At 39.3% G+C, this 18,001-nt stretch overlaps 2 protein-coding genes across 2 annotated transcripts in view; both read right to left on the bottom strand.

The window, feature by feature from the left end:
* The window catches only part of uvrag (UV radiation resistance associated gene), a 91,508-nt gene extending 87,968 nt beyond the window's left edge, over positions 1–3,540 (bottom strand). The window contains exon 1 of the mRNA XM_038708162.1: positions 3,229–3,540. Within this exon, the coding sequence (XP_038564090.1) occupies positions 3,229–3,333 (105 nt within the window). The 5' untranslated portion in view covers positions 3,334–3,540. The remainder of the gene's footprint in view (positions 1–3,228) is intronic.
* Positions 3,541–5,182: 1,642 nt separating this feature from the next.
* dgat2 (diacylglycerol O-acyltransferase 2) lies at positions 5,183–17,136 on the bottom strand. The gene is made up of 8 exons (XM_038708163.1): positions 16,845–17,136; positions 15,117–15,245; positions 14,727–14,834; positions 13,505–13,575; positions 9,664–9,868; positions 8,889–9,063; positions 7,003–7,205; positions 5,183–6,759 (listed from the first exon to the last, which is right to left on the bottom strand). Exons 1-8 carry the CDS (start codon positions 16,882–16,884, stop codon positions 6,605–6,607), a joined length of 1,086 nt encoding a protein of 361 aa, XP_038564091.1. The 5' UTR covers positions 16,885–17,136; the 3' UTR covers positions 5,183–6,604.
* Positions 17,137–18,001: the final 865 nt, after the last annotated feature.

The following is an 18,001-nucleotide window of genomic DNA, read 5'->3' as shown; positions in this document are numbered from 1 at the left end:
GTGACAGTCAAATGAGAAATGTGCCAACGTTTTTAGCTCTAAAATGATTGATTATGATGACATGATCGCAGAATTTACAGATCAAAATGAGCCAGCTACGGAAAAGCCATCATTTCTAAACATGTAACTTTCTGCACAAAAACAAAAGGTCCACATATCAGTTCATCTTCAACAATTAAACAAGTAAAGGTTTAAAGTGAATCTCTAAACCAAACCACCGACAGTTAGCATCTGCAGGGTTTGTTAATTAATAAGTTCTTTGCAGATTGGTTTGCCTACTTTAGTAAAAATCTAATATCTTTATATAAAATAAATTGTGAGTGGAAAGCAGGTGTGTGTGTGTGCGTGTGTGTGTGCGTGTGTGTGCGTGTGTGTGCGTGTGTGCCAGCGCGTGACTGTGGAAACACAAGACTCCGCTTCAGGCAAACATGTCACCACAATCACAACTTCTCCCTTGACCAGCGGGCCGGGCCTTTCTCCTGCCACTATGCTGGGAATAAATCTAAGTCATGGGATTCCCTATAAGATTAAGGGCTGCAAGAACAAAAACACTGATTGTTCTGCGAGGGACTTTTAACCCCCCTTAAAAATGTCACAAGAGCACATTTCTGAATGTGCTAATGTGGACCACAGGCAGAGAGAAATGGTTGTGAGTACACGTGTTCAGTATGAAATTACTGTGCTGTGTCACGCTCTCCAATATAAAACTACACTAATATCACAGGCCTTTTTATAAACTACACGTTCTGACAAAAATCTAAGTTAGGCCCACTTCCTATTAGTTTACCACATGTCATGATGTGATCAAAATAGCCTGATGGTGGTTTGTGAGAAAGAGATTAGTATGACAAAGCTTATTAGCTGGTCACAAGCCTTCCGCTGAACATCTGTAATTTGAGCATGGCATCCCAGTTCCTTAGAAACTGGTCAGGACAAACTAAACCAAAGCTCTGGCTTCAAACAGTTAGTGAAACAGAGCTGTACTTTGCAGCTAGGGGATTCCCTTGTTTTATTTGAGTAACCTGATATGAAGCTACACCCTGACACAGCATTTGCATCCACTCAGAAAACTAAAAATAAATAAATATTAAAAATATTAATAAATCCTCACTGTTCAAACTGTTTTAGAAAGGAGATGATTCAACTTCATGGTCTGTAGTCTGCAGGCTGCAGTTTGTGGTACTCTTGTTGGCATTTCTAATATTTAGTCTACCCTCATTGATATATCATTGTTTCAGCGAGCTGTAACTAATAAAACTGGCAACTGAGTGTATGATATTACTATATAACCATCCATACTCTTGAATTATGTACACAGTCAAGCCTCTGTAACAGCTAGAAAAAGCCTTAGTACATTTTTACTAGGGATACAGTGATCCAGACTTTTCAGTCGCGATACAGATACCAATACCTGGGTTTTGGGTATTGGCCAATGCCAATGAGTACTGATCCGATACCAGTGTAATATTAATAATCTATTTTATGTTATATTTTGCAATGCTTCTGCCATCCCTTGGAAACATTGGCTTGGCATATATTGCAAGTAGCCTTCTTGGCGTAGCAAGCGTGAAATCCCTCCAAACTGCTGACCCCTTGTTTTTAGCTCCCTCCATGCTATGTTAGCTCTCCTAGCGCACTGTTGCGGTCTACCCATAGTACACACGTAATTAAATTGAATAAATTAGCCCCATAGATTGGCCCCCCTTGTCACAGATACCCAATCCAGCTATTTGAATCCGTATTACGTCGATAACCAATTTCGGTATCGGATCAGTGCATCCCTAGTTATTGCGTTATTATTTGGCAAGCTTTTAGCAAATCTATACATCTTTTGGTACTGTGAACCAGTAGGCCAGCAGAGCAATGTTGCTGGGATAATTTGTTTTAATAAAAGTTAGAGAATATTCTCTCCCCCTTCTGACAGTGAGAGAAATTACACAAGTCTGTGGACAAGCACTTATATTGTATAGGCTCTGCCATACTTAGTTACATAAAATCATCAAGGAACAAATAGTTTGATCTCCTGGAGTAAGAACAAATTGAACGCCCAACTTAAATTGTCATGCTCTGCCCATCTTGTACGCTGCTTATATGGAGTAGGTCACGCTAAGCAACGCAGGCCAATGAGACGATAGAAAGCTGAACTCTATGCTGTGTAAGTGATACCCACATTAACAACCCCAACAGTATGCAACACCCAGCAGGGCAACTTGATGAAAACATGTTGCGGCTTGTTCAAGAGATTTCAACTGCTTGTATTTGAGATAGGCTGCACTCAGTTTCACAGTTGACTAAAGTTAAACTTAGTCCACACCTTGCTGGGAATGTGGAGCAGCATACTGTTAGGATTAGTAGATTCTAGTGTAGATATGGAGTCCTGATCTGGACTGAAGTGCTTTGATGTAGGTTTGTAGCTTAGTCGAAGAAAGCCCTGCTGCATACCGGACTCACTGGAGGTTGTGTGCAGATCAGATGTTTGTTTTTAAAGCTGCACAATATTCATATGATTATTGGCCTAATAAAGATATACAATGTGGATATCCTGTTTCTCAATACAATCGATATCTAGCGTCTGTGAAACTTTGATGGACCGATGTTACAGTCGTAAAGTTGTTAAACTGTCATCTGCCGACGTTTTACATGTCGTTTCCAAATGAATGAATGAATGAATGAACGGCTGGGAGATGGGTGTTTGAGGCCAAAGAGTCCATCGGCTTAGCTAAGCATACATGAAACGGGGGCTATTCATTTTTTTAAGTCACAATAAAATTGCTGTATGAGACCATATAACGTCACATAATGACATTTCCCTTCCCGTGCTGTCACCTGCGTGCTCACATAACGCCAAGTTACCATTAGCTTAAACATACTAGCTGTAAAAAAAAAAAAAAAAAAAAAAAAAAAAAAAAAAAGTGTAGTGTAATGATATATAGCAGTCAAAATAGGTCAACACACTGAAAAAACAATCGGGCACAAAAATGCATAACACAAGCCGAACTGGTTTTAGTGTGCGTGTGGCGTGTCAGTCCAGTTCCATGTATTCCCAGTAAGCTAGCTAACTGCGAGCTAGCAGCAGCTGGCTAACTAGCTACTAGCCTGACAGGCCTGCTTCTCCGGACAGCAGTTGTAAACTCCTACATAGCACACTGAGAGGGGCCCGGTCCAAGTTTTCCTGAGTTCATTTGAAAGCAGTTCGTGTCAACGTGAGCTCAGAGGCTTCGCATTTACCTGCTGGGATGTGAGCTCCACATGTAAGGCTCGAGAGGATGAAGCTCCAGAGTTGGTGACAGAGGCGGCGGGTATGGCGAGAACCCGACCGGTGATGGAGTTCATCCTCCTGTCGGCATCTAGCGGGTCCCCCTCATTCAACAAAACATCCCATCCACGACATCCAGGACACTCGGTTTAAAGTTTAAGAAGCTGCAGGCATGCACCAGAGGCATGCAGGTACGGTTGTTGGCGTGGGTAAAGCGCTACAACAGCTGACAGCTAACCAACGGGACGTAAACAAAGTGCAGGCTATTTCGCTACACTTGGTTCGGAAATCCGTCTCCGGTTGGGAGGCGCGACATCTAGGCTGCTGATTGGCTCAATCGAACGTAGGTCACGTAAAGGCGGTACCTGCTACTGAAAGCCCGTGTTGCTATTGGTTGTATTGTCTGTTTGTCTTCCAGGAGGGGGCGGGCGTCCGCTGGAATCTGTCAAAGCTGCAAAATATGAGGAAGTTGCGTCCCACAACGTGACATGCAGGTGACAGCTACACGGTGACATCCAGGCCTTTTCTGACATGCAAACTCCATAAGAGCTAGAACAAAAAGGGACGAAGAAATTAGATTTCCCAGGGGCTCTCGTCACCCTTATGTCGTTGATCTCCAAGTACACAAGCTTTAAGCCATGAACGACTGAGGGCAGCTTTATTGACATTTGATCAATAAGGCCATATATTTGGAGTGCCGTGTGTGCGCTGCAGTAGACTAGTAAAAGTATTAATACCACAGAGTAAAAATACTCAATAACACGTAATTATCCAAAAGTACTCTAAATGCAAAATAACTCCTTTGTGTTACATTATTATAGGCTATACATTGGGATATATTATATTATTGGATTGTTATTATAGATGGATTAACTTATAAGCAACATTGTAATTATGTTTCTGTCAATGTGGTGCTAATTAGGCAATAACTAGCTTTCTTACTGTTGGATAGCTAAATCTGTTACAATCTATTTATAAACTGATCATGTTTATAATGTTTTGCGTGTAAGATGTGAATCTGCAATTTAACAGTTAATGATAGATGTCAGATAAATGTACTGTAGAAAAACTATATTTCTGTCTGAAATGTTGAGTAGAACTATTAAATAATATTATGTCGATAAACCAGCTAATTAAGTAACTACAGGACACCTACCTCAAATTTGTACACAATTGTAGGGTACCTGAGTAAATGTATGTGAGCCTACTTTCCACCAATACTGGATCTCCACATCTGAGCAGTAGCGGGCTTACTCCACTTTTAGGATGATTTGTGTAAAGGTTCTTTCATACTTAATGCGACTATGGTACCACTGCGCATTATTTCAGGGTGGCGACTTGGTGAGCTTGCCTTGAACCCTTTCTATACACTCTGTGGTTGAACCTTCACCCTGACTGCAGGATATTGAACACCCATCAGGGGGCAGTATCAGCCACATAGAGGAGTTCTGTTTGCACAGGGTCTTTGGACTTTGCAAAAAGTATTGATTGCTTTCTGCTTTTAGGAATACTCTGCCTTGTGTAATTGAAATAGACCCTGCATGGTTTGATATAAGGGTTGTTGGTTAACAAAATAAGCTTTTAAATAGCACTGATACTGTGATCAAACATTTTTATAGTTAACATTTTCTTATAAACATTGACCAGAATATTTACATTTGACTTTATACCACTTTTTACTCAACATTTGTTTTTACAGCTATTGTCACTGGTTACTTCACAGATTAAGACTGTTCATTAATCTTGACAATGAAGTACACAGTGTTGAATACGCTTGAATGTCTATGTCCTACAGCAGCCTCACGGAAGTCAAAATCATATAATGGATGTCTAGTGAAGTAAATTTGAGAGAATATTCACCGTTAGAAATAGCTCAAAGTGATGGGAAGGTGTGCCCAAAAGCAAGACACAAAAACCACACACATCTCCTTCTGAAAACATACAAAAGTTTAATTTAAATATTGGCAGACAGAGGATGCCTTTCATCATATAGAACAGTCTTGTTGTTTATTTCTTGCAAATTTACTGCACATGGATTACACTGCTCTTTATAAGAAGTCCCAGTGGTGAAAACAGAGGAAATCGCTCTTCAAATGACAATCTTATAATTTACTGCTCACGAACATGACACATGCTTACTTATTTAGAGGATTCCCAGGATATATTAATTTATACCTCACATACTCTTATTTTACAAAAGTACTAGTGACACCCTCAAACATAACACAATACCAGTAGCAAGACCAGTAAAATCCCTTCCTTTTCAATTATCACCCATGGCACGGTCATAAAGAGATCCACTGTTCACTGCTAGTCTTCATCTTCAACTGCAGCTCAAAACTTTCCATAAGACTTAAATGTTACAAGACATCACTATTTTTTGTTGCATAGACAAAACACACCCATCCAGACCTGGACACTAGTAGAAGAAAGGGAAATCAAACAAAAGATAAATGCCATGGACCTGAGCATTTTGAATATTGTGCTGTTCAAAATTCTCCCATCCACAACATTTTTCTTGAGACAAAACCCTCAGAAGGTAATCAGCAATACAAAAAGTGCATCAGAAATATTCACTGAGAGACAAGCACAGAAATAGGCTTTTTCCTCCCTGCAGAAAATAATTAATACTTTATGGCATTATAAAAATCACACATATTGTCCATTCACAATATAAATTCACCCTGTAGAATTTCTTCACTTTCAGCCTTCATACAGTAAAATACCTGCATGTGTGTGGACAGCATAGATCTTTGGCTTAATTAATCTTTGGATCTTATCATCCCAATAATAAATTGGTACCTTCCACTTGCATTGCTTGTGCTTTTAGCATATAATAATAATAATAATAATAGGATCTCAAAGAGCTTAGGGAGAATTATATGAATGCATGAGAGAAAGAAAACATTGGCACTTCTTTTAAGTCCTGCATGTTACCTTCCAGCTCCATCTAGTGGAGCTAACCCACCTCTGGACTGATAAGACAGTACAAATCTGATTCCTTCATGGAGAAATGGAAATACAAATTTTAAAAAAGGCATACTTTTTATGAGAGCTTTTCTGCAACTTTTTCCAACCAGGTCTGTTTAACCTGATGACAGCACCAGGGAGAGGGGACTATTCTTCAAATGTGTTCATTTATTTGTGTGTGTGCGTTCGTGCATGCTTGCGTGAGAGTGAAAGAGAGCAAAGACGCAGAGAACAAAAGGTTTCTGTAGCTCTGATGTGAATAGTTTGCAGTCCAGAGATAATCCAAACCAGGCACCAAGACTTGACAGGGATGGGATGGTAGTGGAGGGGTGAAGATGCTGCCACAGTTCAGAGCTTCAACAGGCCCCCCTCATCCTCTCAATGGATGTACAGGACATCACTCTCTTTCAGGCCAAAGCGGGTCTTGTACTTGTCAAAAAGGCACTGGAGGGACTTGATGTACATTGCATGGTATAGATCCACTATATCCTCAGTTGGATCCTCAATTTTTGGCACTGTGATCGGCTCCCCAACTATTGTAAAACAGGGAGAGAATCAAAACAAAGAGATAATCAAACAAAGTTGTTATGAAATTGTTGGAAACGTCAGTGTTAACCATCAATACACTTAATCAAGCGGGTCCTGGTGATCTGTTAATGGTTTGCTGTTTTAGTACAGATTATTAGAGGACAATGACCAACAGAGTATTGTGGGGTGGTTGACATTTTGTGTACCTCTCTGAATCACTCAAACCAAACATTAGCAGACAAACTTGCCTATGGTGGTGATAGGCTTGCAATAAGGCACAATGCCCCAGGAGTTGCTGAAGAAGAGGCCACATCCATGGAAAAGGCACGGGGCAAAGCCTAAGATCTTCTGTAACCTCTTTTGGAGAGATCTCCAGCAGGTCCCCTCCTCGAAGATCACCTGCTTATAGACATCGTTCTCCCCAAAGGAATATACCGGTACCAGGTCAGACCTGAGAAAACACAGAGCAGGTAACTCAGCAACTGTCACCCAAATGTACATTACTGTAAGACAATGTCAAAAAGTATGTTTCTACACAAAGCAGCAGATGTGAATTTATTTATAAATTAGGAACAACATTAAGAAATGAGCTAGTAATTTTTAAAAAAGGTTCTAATACACAGAACACCTATTTAACACATTTTCCCCAATTACTAAAACATAACCTTTGCAGACATTTTTTTTTTCTATAACCTAAATTATATGCCTTGATATCTTAAAATTGTAATATTGCAGTTATATCTGTAAAACAGTTACTTCCAAAAAGGAAGTTGCTTTTGTTGTGGCTTTATGTATTCAATGTGCTAATTATCAATAATCAGTTTAGCTTAATGTTCACATAGGCAGACTGCAAAATCACAGACATTTCTCATATTTGTGTGGGTTTATATTCAGTGTTACTGTTGGTGAAGAGCTACATATTTGTCTTGGCTAGGTATAACAATTATGAATTATGTCAATCAGGAAACTTTCTGGATCGATATTCCTTATATCTAACTAGATCTGTCGCTAAGCTTCAAATTTAGCATTTTACCAGTGGCCCAGACGTTTTCATAGAAGGTTTTTGGACCTATAAAACATTTGGGACTCTTAATTTATGTTATTCATAATTTATGAATCTTTTTTTTTTTTTTTTTTTTTTTTAAATCATTCATTACCAATCCTTGCATAGAGCCCCATCTGAACAAGTGGGCCCCAACGTTTTTGGGCTTGTGACCCTTAAAAAAAAAAGTCAACTCTCGACACCTCAAAGGCTACATATTTCCATGAGCTGTGAACATGCCAATCTTTACCTCCCCAGACTGTTAAATATGAATACGAAGGCATTAAGGGACAAAACTGTGCAGTATTTTACAAAAAATAAGAAAGATTTCCCAAAAATAAACATGATTTCGTGGAGCAGAAAAATATTTTTGTTCTTCTTTCCTAACATGTTGTGTGATCATCTCACACCCACCTAGAACCACTTTCCTATGTGCCATCTGAAATGTGGATTTATAGCAAACAAGAAACTTATACTTCATAGTGTAAACATATCTACTTTGAATGAGGTACACACAATAATGGCTTTTTTAATAAAAGTATGAATATTAATATTAATAATTGATTGCACTTTTTACTGATTTAATGATTTTCATCATTATAAAAACAAGTCAGTGTTGTTATTTAAGTGGTTTCAACATCATCTCTATTTTATAAGCAAGTCACCTCAATATACAATCCAGGTTTATATCAGCTGGAATGCTAATCTAGTTATTATGAATGAAGTTCTGCATAACTGCGTGTTTTTTCTAGCAAGCCATAAGCTTCTTAGTGCAAGGTGCACCCTGTGATCCAAAGCTATATTTGAGGAGGAATGAGGCTTGTTTGGGTTAGTGACAGAAATAGTGCAGTTTGTTATAGTAATTAATGCATGGCTGAGTGCAGCACAAAGCCAGCTAAAACAGTCTGACCCTTCCAAAAAAGTACTGCATGCCAAAAGGAGCTCCAAGCTTTATGAGGGACAACACTGCACATTAATAAAAAGGTTTGGTAATGCTCTCTGTGAGGTAATTTCAACATTTCTAGTCACTGCAGCCCTGAGAATTATATTTTCATGTTCATTGTTGCAGTTGCAATTGTGCAGCCAGCTTACCCTTTCTGCAGGGCCAGCTTCACAAAGCCTTTACGGTTCTTCAATGTGACAGAATTTATGCCTTGTGTACACTCCAGAGACTCCGCTGCCCCTCCAACAACGATGACCACAGCATTTCCTGTCCCGTTATGTGACAGCAGGTATTCGATAGAATTCTTGTTTACTGGACAGATACCTGAGAGGGAAAAAAAAAGATGGAAAAATAATTAAAATTGCAGTAACAAAGAAGTGGGCCTGAGCCAAATACACTTGCTTGCTCAGTGTGTTTGCATTTCTAATACTGTGCAATAATGGCATTTTTCTATAGATTAATACAAAATATTTTGATATCTCCTAGTCATATCCTGGCTGCAAATATTGCAATTCTTTCTTCTTATATTTAGCTTTGTTGTACTTAATGCATTGTTCTGTGCGGCCAAACCTACAAGTCACAAAACACTTAAGTACAATTAAATAAACCATGTTGAGCATGTGCAAAATCTGAACCATAGTAGCTGACAATGAAAACATTGTTTCAAAACAGACATTTTGCAGAGAATATTGTTACATTACACATAACAAAAATAAACAAAGAAAGTCCTATGAAAGCTGTTTACCAATAAAACAACATGTACCTATAGTAACCTAAGAGAGAATGTACAGTATCTATGGGCAAGGATGAAGCCTGAAAGGCAATTAGCCCTTCAGCAATCAGTGAAATCAGCAGATCCAAGTAAACATAAGATATTTCAGGTGAGCAATAGGACAAAGGTCCACTTCCAAGACCTCATCTTACCTCCAGACATCAGGTAGTCTCGAAGGACGGGCAAGCGGAAGTTTCCTGCCAGGGTTGCCAAGGAGGGCTTGATGCCCGGGAATTTCTTGGAGAAGGCTGTGGCTTCTGTCCCAAAGTTGCAGAAAGCACCGAAGCAGAAGATGCCATGCGGATGGTAGCCAAATATGTAGTTCCGGCTGGGCAGCAGGTTGTGGGTCTTAATTAGCTGGAGGACAATAGCACAAAGAGGACCAGTGTGAGGCTGATTTCCATTTGAGGGGGACACTGCTAGACAGGAAACATCTGATAGGAGAAATGTCATGTTAGTGACCAATTTGACTGAAAAACAATTCTACACTAAATACTTGTTATACACATTATATTATTCTGGTTTCTGCAAAGTCAAGTTTATTCCTGTATTGTTGCCTTTTATTTGTGTAGTGGAAAATTGTTTGAGATGTGCTATACAATGGACTTTGTTGTTATATATCATTATAATATATAACAGTAGATTTTGCCGTTAATATCCAATAAATTAACATACTTTATTATTAAAAAGTATAAAATATTCCATTAAAAGTTCAGTGTGTAAGATTTAGTGGTATCTAGCAGTGTCTGTCAAGTCTACCACTGCCCCCTAACCTTTGAAAGAGCATAGGACAGCTACGGTGGCTGACAGAGCACAAAATCAAATCAATCAATCTCTTTATTTGTCCCCATAGGGAAATTAGTTTGCAGATCAATCAAGTAGGCATTACATCATACAACAACAGAGAGAACCTTAAAACATACTGGTAAACACACAACTAATACAAATAACCCATAATTTCCCATTCCCCTAAATGTCCTCTGCCTGGACACACTGGGGAAATGAAAAAGCGTCAGTAGGTTGATGGATGCGGATCAAACACCGAAATAAAAACACTGTAGCACATGCTGTAATGTGAGAAACTGTCACTGCAGAATCCATTTATTGAAGAGAGAAATTGCCCTGAAGGGGGATCAAACACTGAATCCTTGGATTGCAAATCCTGTACTTTACCAAATGAGCTAACCAACCAACATGTCACTGAAGGTCAATATTATATTATATATATTTTATTCTCATCCAGCAATTAATTGTTGAAAATATTGCTTCGATGCATAACTTATTTGCCGAACCCTATAGATTATGTGTGTATTATTATGTACTTCTTTGAATGTGCATATTCAACATAGTGATGGGTGTCTGCACTGCCTGATTTCTACCAGGAGTAGAACAAGAAGAACGTAGTGACGAAACGCACTCTGTAGTACAGTTTGTCCATTTTCAGCTACTGTAAAAACATGATGATGCAACGTGGTGACATCCATGGAAGGGGGGACTCGCGGTTATGTAGATATAAATGGCTCATTCTAAGGCAATAAAAACCTTATTGTTTATTATGAAAGGTCTTTACAGACCACTGGAAACATAGATATGGATAGTATATTGCATTCCTGTCAATAGATCCTCAGAAATATTACACACTGGACCTTTAACAATGCATTACCACATCAAATCTTTACATGTGGGAAGTTGGAAGCAGAGAAGGTTTTTCATTTTTAATTGAACAACGAAAAAAATATTACATTGATCATCAATATAATTGCCAAAACAGTAATTGTAATTCAGTTAAATGTAAAGCCGTGAAACACATGCACTGTGCAAATGCAATCAACCTGCAACTTTAGAGTGTCACAGTTAATCAAACCTCACACTTTATGAAATCTTAAATCCATTCATGTATACTGTAGCTACCCTTTAACTGTACATGAAATAGAACATCCTTATCAGCTCAAACCCGTCATGACTCTCCTCTGTACAGTACACCCATGTACTGTTGTAAAATGATGACCTGTGCACCTGTTCAGGCAACAATAAAGTTCAACTTTAAACATTCAGCATTATTTTAGCCTCTTGGTTTCATGTTGAAGTTATGAAACTGCTAAATGATCTGCACTGTAGCCTTCCATCACAATGAGTACACAAAGCTCCCTTCGTAGCTAGTCAAACACAACAGTTGCATAACCACATTAGCAAAGGAGATCACATTCAAGATCTCCATAGTACTGCAGAACTCCACCTGGCTGGCATGGCAGGTGTAAAGGGGTTACGGTGGGACGGCGGGAGATCATACACAGCATTTAACAGCTTGAATAGTTAGAGGAGACAGTAAAAAGATGGAGGCTAGATTCACTGGTTACTGGAAAAAAAACAAAAGGAAAAAAAACAAACAGCACCAGTATTACAGAAGAGTCTTTGTTTCTAGTGTTGATACAGTTTTGCAGACGTTCATGTAACTGTTTTCATAACCGTCACACTCCAGACCTCTTACAGTCCTCACTTACTTACTTGATTTTAAAGTTGGTTTGGACTTTGACCAGTTGGCTTCCAACTCATAGAAATAAAGTCATGTGTTCATGATAAAACGCTTGCTCTAAAATCAATTAATGGCCCTGTGGATATAGTCTGGTTATTTTGAGCTATTGACCAATAATTTTTTTTAATTATTATTAGTATCTTAATCCACATTAAATGACTTATTCAGCTCTGTTACAAGAGATGAACTTTCAACTACAGACTTGCCCATGTCAGTAACTAATATTTCAACACTGCCAGAAAGCAAAAACAGCAAAAAAAATGAATGTATGTATTGCAGCAATATTTAGGGTTCTTAAAAAGGGAGAAAAACTAGAGCATTAAGAGTCTGGGTGACAAAAGAATGACTTCATCAACCCACTGAGATGAACTGCTATGGTACAAACAGTGCAGATCAATGTAATGAACAAAGTTTAAAGTTCAAAGGGTAGGAATTTAACTTCCTCTCCCTGGAGTGATACAGCCCTCTTTTCTTTCTACACTCATAGATAAGCTCATCAACAGAGAGGCAGCCCATTTGTCCTTACACTGAAGTGATTTTAAAATGATGAAATCAAACAAGCTGTATGAAAGCCTGTGTTTCACTAGCATTGTGAGGGCAAACAGAAGCTAATACAGCAAGAGAGGAATACAGGTGTGAGTGTGATATTGCAATTGCTTTGTATATAAAATGCAGCAGAATATTGTCCTAAGTGACAAAAACCTACAAAAATTTGATTCACAATGATATAAAAAAGTGGCAAATCTGCATACTGGAGAAACTGGAACCAGAGAATGAGAAAATACCATAAATACATAAAAAGAGTTCCTGATTATTTTTGTTATGAATGACAGCAGCTCAAGTCTGTACAAAAGTGATGCTTCAATAAAAGCGCATGACTGCTGTAGGTTTTGGACAGTTAGGATATAATCAAGCAGAATATCTCAAAGAAAACATATTCTCTCTTTAAACACACTCCAATCTTGACTTCTCTCTCTTTCACTGACAGTTTAGTCACGCACCGCCCTCCCACTGCATTCAGTGTGTGCTTTGCTGTGCATGTGCCAGTTTGCAGTAACTCTTCCCTCGGTACTCTGAACCAGGGCAGTCCTCTCAAGGATGCAGGCAAAACAAACTTAGCACTGCTCCTTAGCCTATCAGGCGGGACAAAGTCTAAAACTCCCAACCAACGTCAGGCCCTAATCAACATGGGACAAGGAACAACATGGATCCAACAGTTGATACCCAATCCACCCCTGATAAGCTTATCTATAATGTCAAACCAATGCACAACTGGAAATCGATCAACAGGCTAAAATCATACAATGCGGACTAGCCTAAGCATGAGTTATAAGTAGTAAGTGTACTTTTTGAGTGACAGCAACAAAATGCACATAGTTGGGCACGTTTTCATGGTTCATTTCTTTGCTGGTTGCAACTCTGACATCTCAATTCTTACACTGTTCTGTTGAGTTACCCACCCTGATTGGAAAGTAGTCTCGGAAATATGTCCACACTGTCCAGCTCCTCACCCAAGAGGACCTTCTGCCACCTGAAGAGAACATTACAGATTAGAAATCACTTTCATCATCAAAACTAGAGCTGCAACTCAATTATTTTCAAAATTCCTGTTTTTAATGAGGTTAGAAACAGAAGTTTCTATTTATTAACAATACAACACCGACAATCACATTTGAGAAGCTGGAACCAATTAATGTAATTTTTGCTTGATAAATTACTTAAACCATTAACTGATTATCAACCTTGTTGACAGATCATTTTCTGTTGATAGATTATTTCAGCCCTATTTTAAAAAAAAAAAACTAACTCTACAATTACATGTAAATACCGCTGTACTTTGGCATAGCGCTGTGTTTTGAGCTAAATGCTAACATTAGCATGCAACATGCTTATGTTTAACAGGCATGTTCACCATCGTAGTTTAGCTTGTTAGCATGCTAACATTTTCTAATTAGCAATAGACACAACGTACAGCTGAGGCTGATGAGAATGCCATTAGATTTGCAGGTGTTTGTTTGTAAACCAAAGTGTTGCTTTAGCACCAAATGTAAACCTTATGATGGTCCAAATACTAGTTGATCTCTCTGTCTGGAGACAAGTAACCAAAGACAGGTCGACCAACTGACAGACCAGCATTGCCAACCACCTTTCTAATATAAACAGGTTAAGAACCAACCAAAAGAAACAAGCTCTAAACAAAAGCACATTGTGTGTGCTAATCATTACAAAAGTAACAAAAATAGTGCAAAAACGAGAGTTATGTATGTAACTACGGTTCTATGAATTCTAGATGACTGCTAGAGTTCTCCGTCACCCAGAATCTTGGCTAGAAGATTTTGTAGGGTAATTTTTCATGATGATGTGGCCTTATATAAGCCTCGACCCGCATCATTTCAGGTCACAGGTGACTTTGTTGATATTGAATACTCCAGCTGCAACATGCGCGAGATGGATAACATCCAGTGTTAAGCACTGCCTTTGGCAGTCAGGAAGAATGAAATAGAATGCATAATATTGATAAATGCATAAATCCAACTTTCAGAAAAATAAGACCAGTAGCTTCTGATATATCATGTCTATAAATATTTGGAAATGTCATCAGACCAGTGATTTTTTTTCATGTGGGACTCAAAATTGAACTATTAAACAACAGTGATTTTTAATTGATCTGTAATGTCCTGCCTTGTTTCGGGGTGTTCCAGTCTACGATGAGCCAGGCGGTGTAAACAGCAGCAATAAGCCAGCAGTCAGTGCAGAACATGTAGATGAGCAGCACAGTGCAGGCAGCACCTGGAGGGAAAGGGGAGAGACAGCACAATTAAGTATAAGTAAATACGGACAAATCTATTACCTAAAATAATATGAAGTATTGATATAAAGGCTAAACTATTCAGTTAAAGCTATGCTAGAAAAGGAATCACAAGTCAGAAGCAAGTATGTGTGCAGCTCAGAGATCTAACCCCCGTATTAGGAGATTAATGGGACTAGAAGTTAAGTCTTCTAGGTTTCTTTGCTTTCTTACAGCTTAGGTGAAATACACAGAGCCCCGCGCACACAAGCACACTCACTCACCCAAAGCTAAGAAGGTGATCACCCACTGCAGCACAGAGATGACCTGGAGATGTTTTTCCATCTTGGATCTGCAGGGCCAGAATGCCGAGGGCAGGTCCTGCAGGGCAGAGAGGATGCTGGAGCCAGTCCCTGGAGACAAGACATGCAAGACGAGAGCAAGAGCATAAAAGGGGTTTGATCAAAACTGTATCCATGTGTGTGGATTAAGACCCAGTTAGAGAAACTTAAATAGATGAGGAAGAGAAACATTTGGCGATGAATCAGACCAAAAAGATGCAGGTAACACGCCCCTAGTAGTAATACTTTCCTAGTCCTGCTTTGAGTTAAGCCAAGCCAAAAGGTGAATATCAAACAAAACAAAGCTACACGGCCTAGGATACTCACCAGCTCTTTCTGTCACCAGCCCATAAAAGTGAAGCCACGCAGCTACATGTAAGGTTGTGTGCAGAGAGGGAGCATTAACTAATTGACACATCACGAGCGAATAAAGCTAGTCAAGCTCATACTGCTGAGAGTCACTAAGAAGATGATCTCCCCTCCAGGAAAACACTGTTGTCTAATCCCATCTGTACACACTGAAAATAACCCAGCACCAGGCAGCTGGTGGTATTACCTGTAAACTATGATGCTATGACTCTTGAATCAGTGCCAGTGACTGATGAAGAGAGATGGAGTTGGCCAGGATGAACAGTTCATGGTTAATCTGCCCACTCGCACTATGCTCTTAGAATCCCGGGGCGAGCCAGATCAAACTGGCCACCAATCAGAAGGGTAAACAAACACCAGTATGTCCCGCAGCGGATCCATGTGCTTGTTTGTGAACAATCATCCAGTTTCATTATCGGTTCATTGACACTTTTTACATTTGCAAATTAAAAGTGTATTTCTGACACCACACAGCAAAAGAGTGTCATCAAGTTAACTCACGGATTCATAAGCATAGCAGACCTCGCAGGCCTGGGCTGCCTTATAGAACAATGATGTACAATTTCTTTACTAGACTAGCCTCCAGTTAAAAGTTCATTAATTTTCCCAGAAGAAATCTTTAATTCACACTGTGGACATTGGCAAATAATTCTTAATTTAGCCAAAATTTTAAACTTTCAACTGCAGTAAAAAATTCAAAACCTCTAAATGAGCAAACAAGTGCTGCTCATAATTCTGTATATGTTCAGAATCAGCTTTATTAGCCAAGTATGTGTACACATAGAAAGAATTTGACTCCAGCTTAAAATTGCTCTCACTGTCGGCCTACTCACACCCAGTAAACAGTTAGTTGCATTCTGTTAGTACCTGACTTGGAAGCAGCGGCATTAACAGTCACAGCGCACAAATCAAATATTGCAGCATTAAATCTCCAATTTAATTTTCTTTAATCATCCCTGCTTTTTTAAAGTTTTGAAAACGTTTGGGGTTGGGGGGGCACATTTTTAGTTTTGAAAATTAAAATATGTTTTAAGTGTTTTTATTGCATTGCTGCACCTTCCCTCTAAAATGTTTTCTGATAGAATAATAATGATGGTACTTTTAAAAGGCAAGTTTTGTTAGAATGCCACAAAGTGCTTTACACAACATGACAGAAACTGGCTGGTGCGTGCGTGCGTGCGTGTGTGTGTGTCCCATGTCCTTCTGATCTGAAACACAAACGACTCCTGGTTTGTTTGACCACCTTTGGTTTGTTTGCTTGCTGCAGCCCACGTTGCACAAGCAAGCCAGTAACCGTCTTACCTTTGAGGACGCCAGAGTATGCAGCAAGAATGGTCTTCATAGCCGAGGCTTCTTGGATGGTGAAGGTGCCCGAGACAAAAAAAAAAAAACAGCTGTTTTCTTGCTGTCAAGATGATGGAAGCCCAACTCTACAGCTCCTCTGTCTGCCTGCGACTACAGCAGACTGACGCGCCGTGCGACATTTAATGAGTGCGGGGAGGAGCCAAAAACACGGAGACAAGACAAGACATTTATTTGTAATGTGAAGCTGGAAGTGGCGGTGTCCTCCCTGTTCAGAAGACACACACAGGTCAACAGGTGGAAAATCAGAAGGAGCAATGAGCTCCTGCGCCTCTCGCTGTGTATTTATGGGGGGGGGGGCACGTGATTCAACTGTGACAAACATATTTTAGTGCATCAATCTTGCCTCACCACTTCATCAGGTGTAAGCCTGCACCTGTGGGTTGGAAGAGACAGTCTTATAGTTACATGGTTGTATCTGTGAACGTGGTATAAGTGTTCAGTTTTACATTAACATTGCTGTATGTGTCCTAATTATTGATACTTTACTATTAGATCACTACAAAATAAATGATTGTCATCTTATATGTCCCATGGTTGGTCTACAGTATAAAGGCCTATACAACACATGGTATTTTTTGTTGTAATGCATGTAGCCTACTTTATCTATGGTTTGTTCTCAATGGTCAGGCAATGCCCAAATAGAATTACAGACTTTATGTAACATGAGCAGTAGGTTAAATGAGACTTTTGTCTATGTTGTCACTTTATTTATTCTAGTAGAGCAATATAACTTATCCTGTGATAGTTTAACTCTTACATTATAAACAGATGGCAGCATCTGTAGCCTTACACAATATAAGCCACAGCTGCCCACATGAAGCCTTGTTTCACATGTTCAGACAGTGTAACAAAAAACTCTTTTCTGTGATGGGTTGGTTCTGTATATCAAGGCTATTTGATGCAAAATAAAAGCAGCTCTAACAAAATGATTTGCACTGCTGTCATATAACACTGGAGAGTTATTGCAGTTGTTGCACAGGCACTGAGCACGGCAGTCAGTGGCAGCTGTGGGTTGTGTAAGTCTACAGAGGCTGCCATCGGGTCAAGCTTCCAGGTAAGTCCTGCTCTCTGTGGCTTCTGCCAGAGAGTCTGCC

The sequence above is a fragment of the Micropterus salmoides genome, unplaced genomic scaffold (assembly GCF_014851395.1).
Source record: "Micropterus salmoides isolate LMB-PRFRI ecotype aquatic unplaced genomic scaffold, ASM1485139v1 Ms_hic_scaffold_9, whole genome shotgun sequence".
Taxonomy (NCBI): domain Eukaryota; kingdom Metazoa; phylum Chordata; class Actinopteri; order Centrarchiformes; family Centrarchidae; genus Micropterus; species Micropterus salmoides.
The sequence above is the reverse complement of the archived record's forward strand: the minus strand, read 5'-3'. Positions and strand labels throughout refer to the sequence as shown.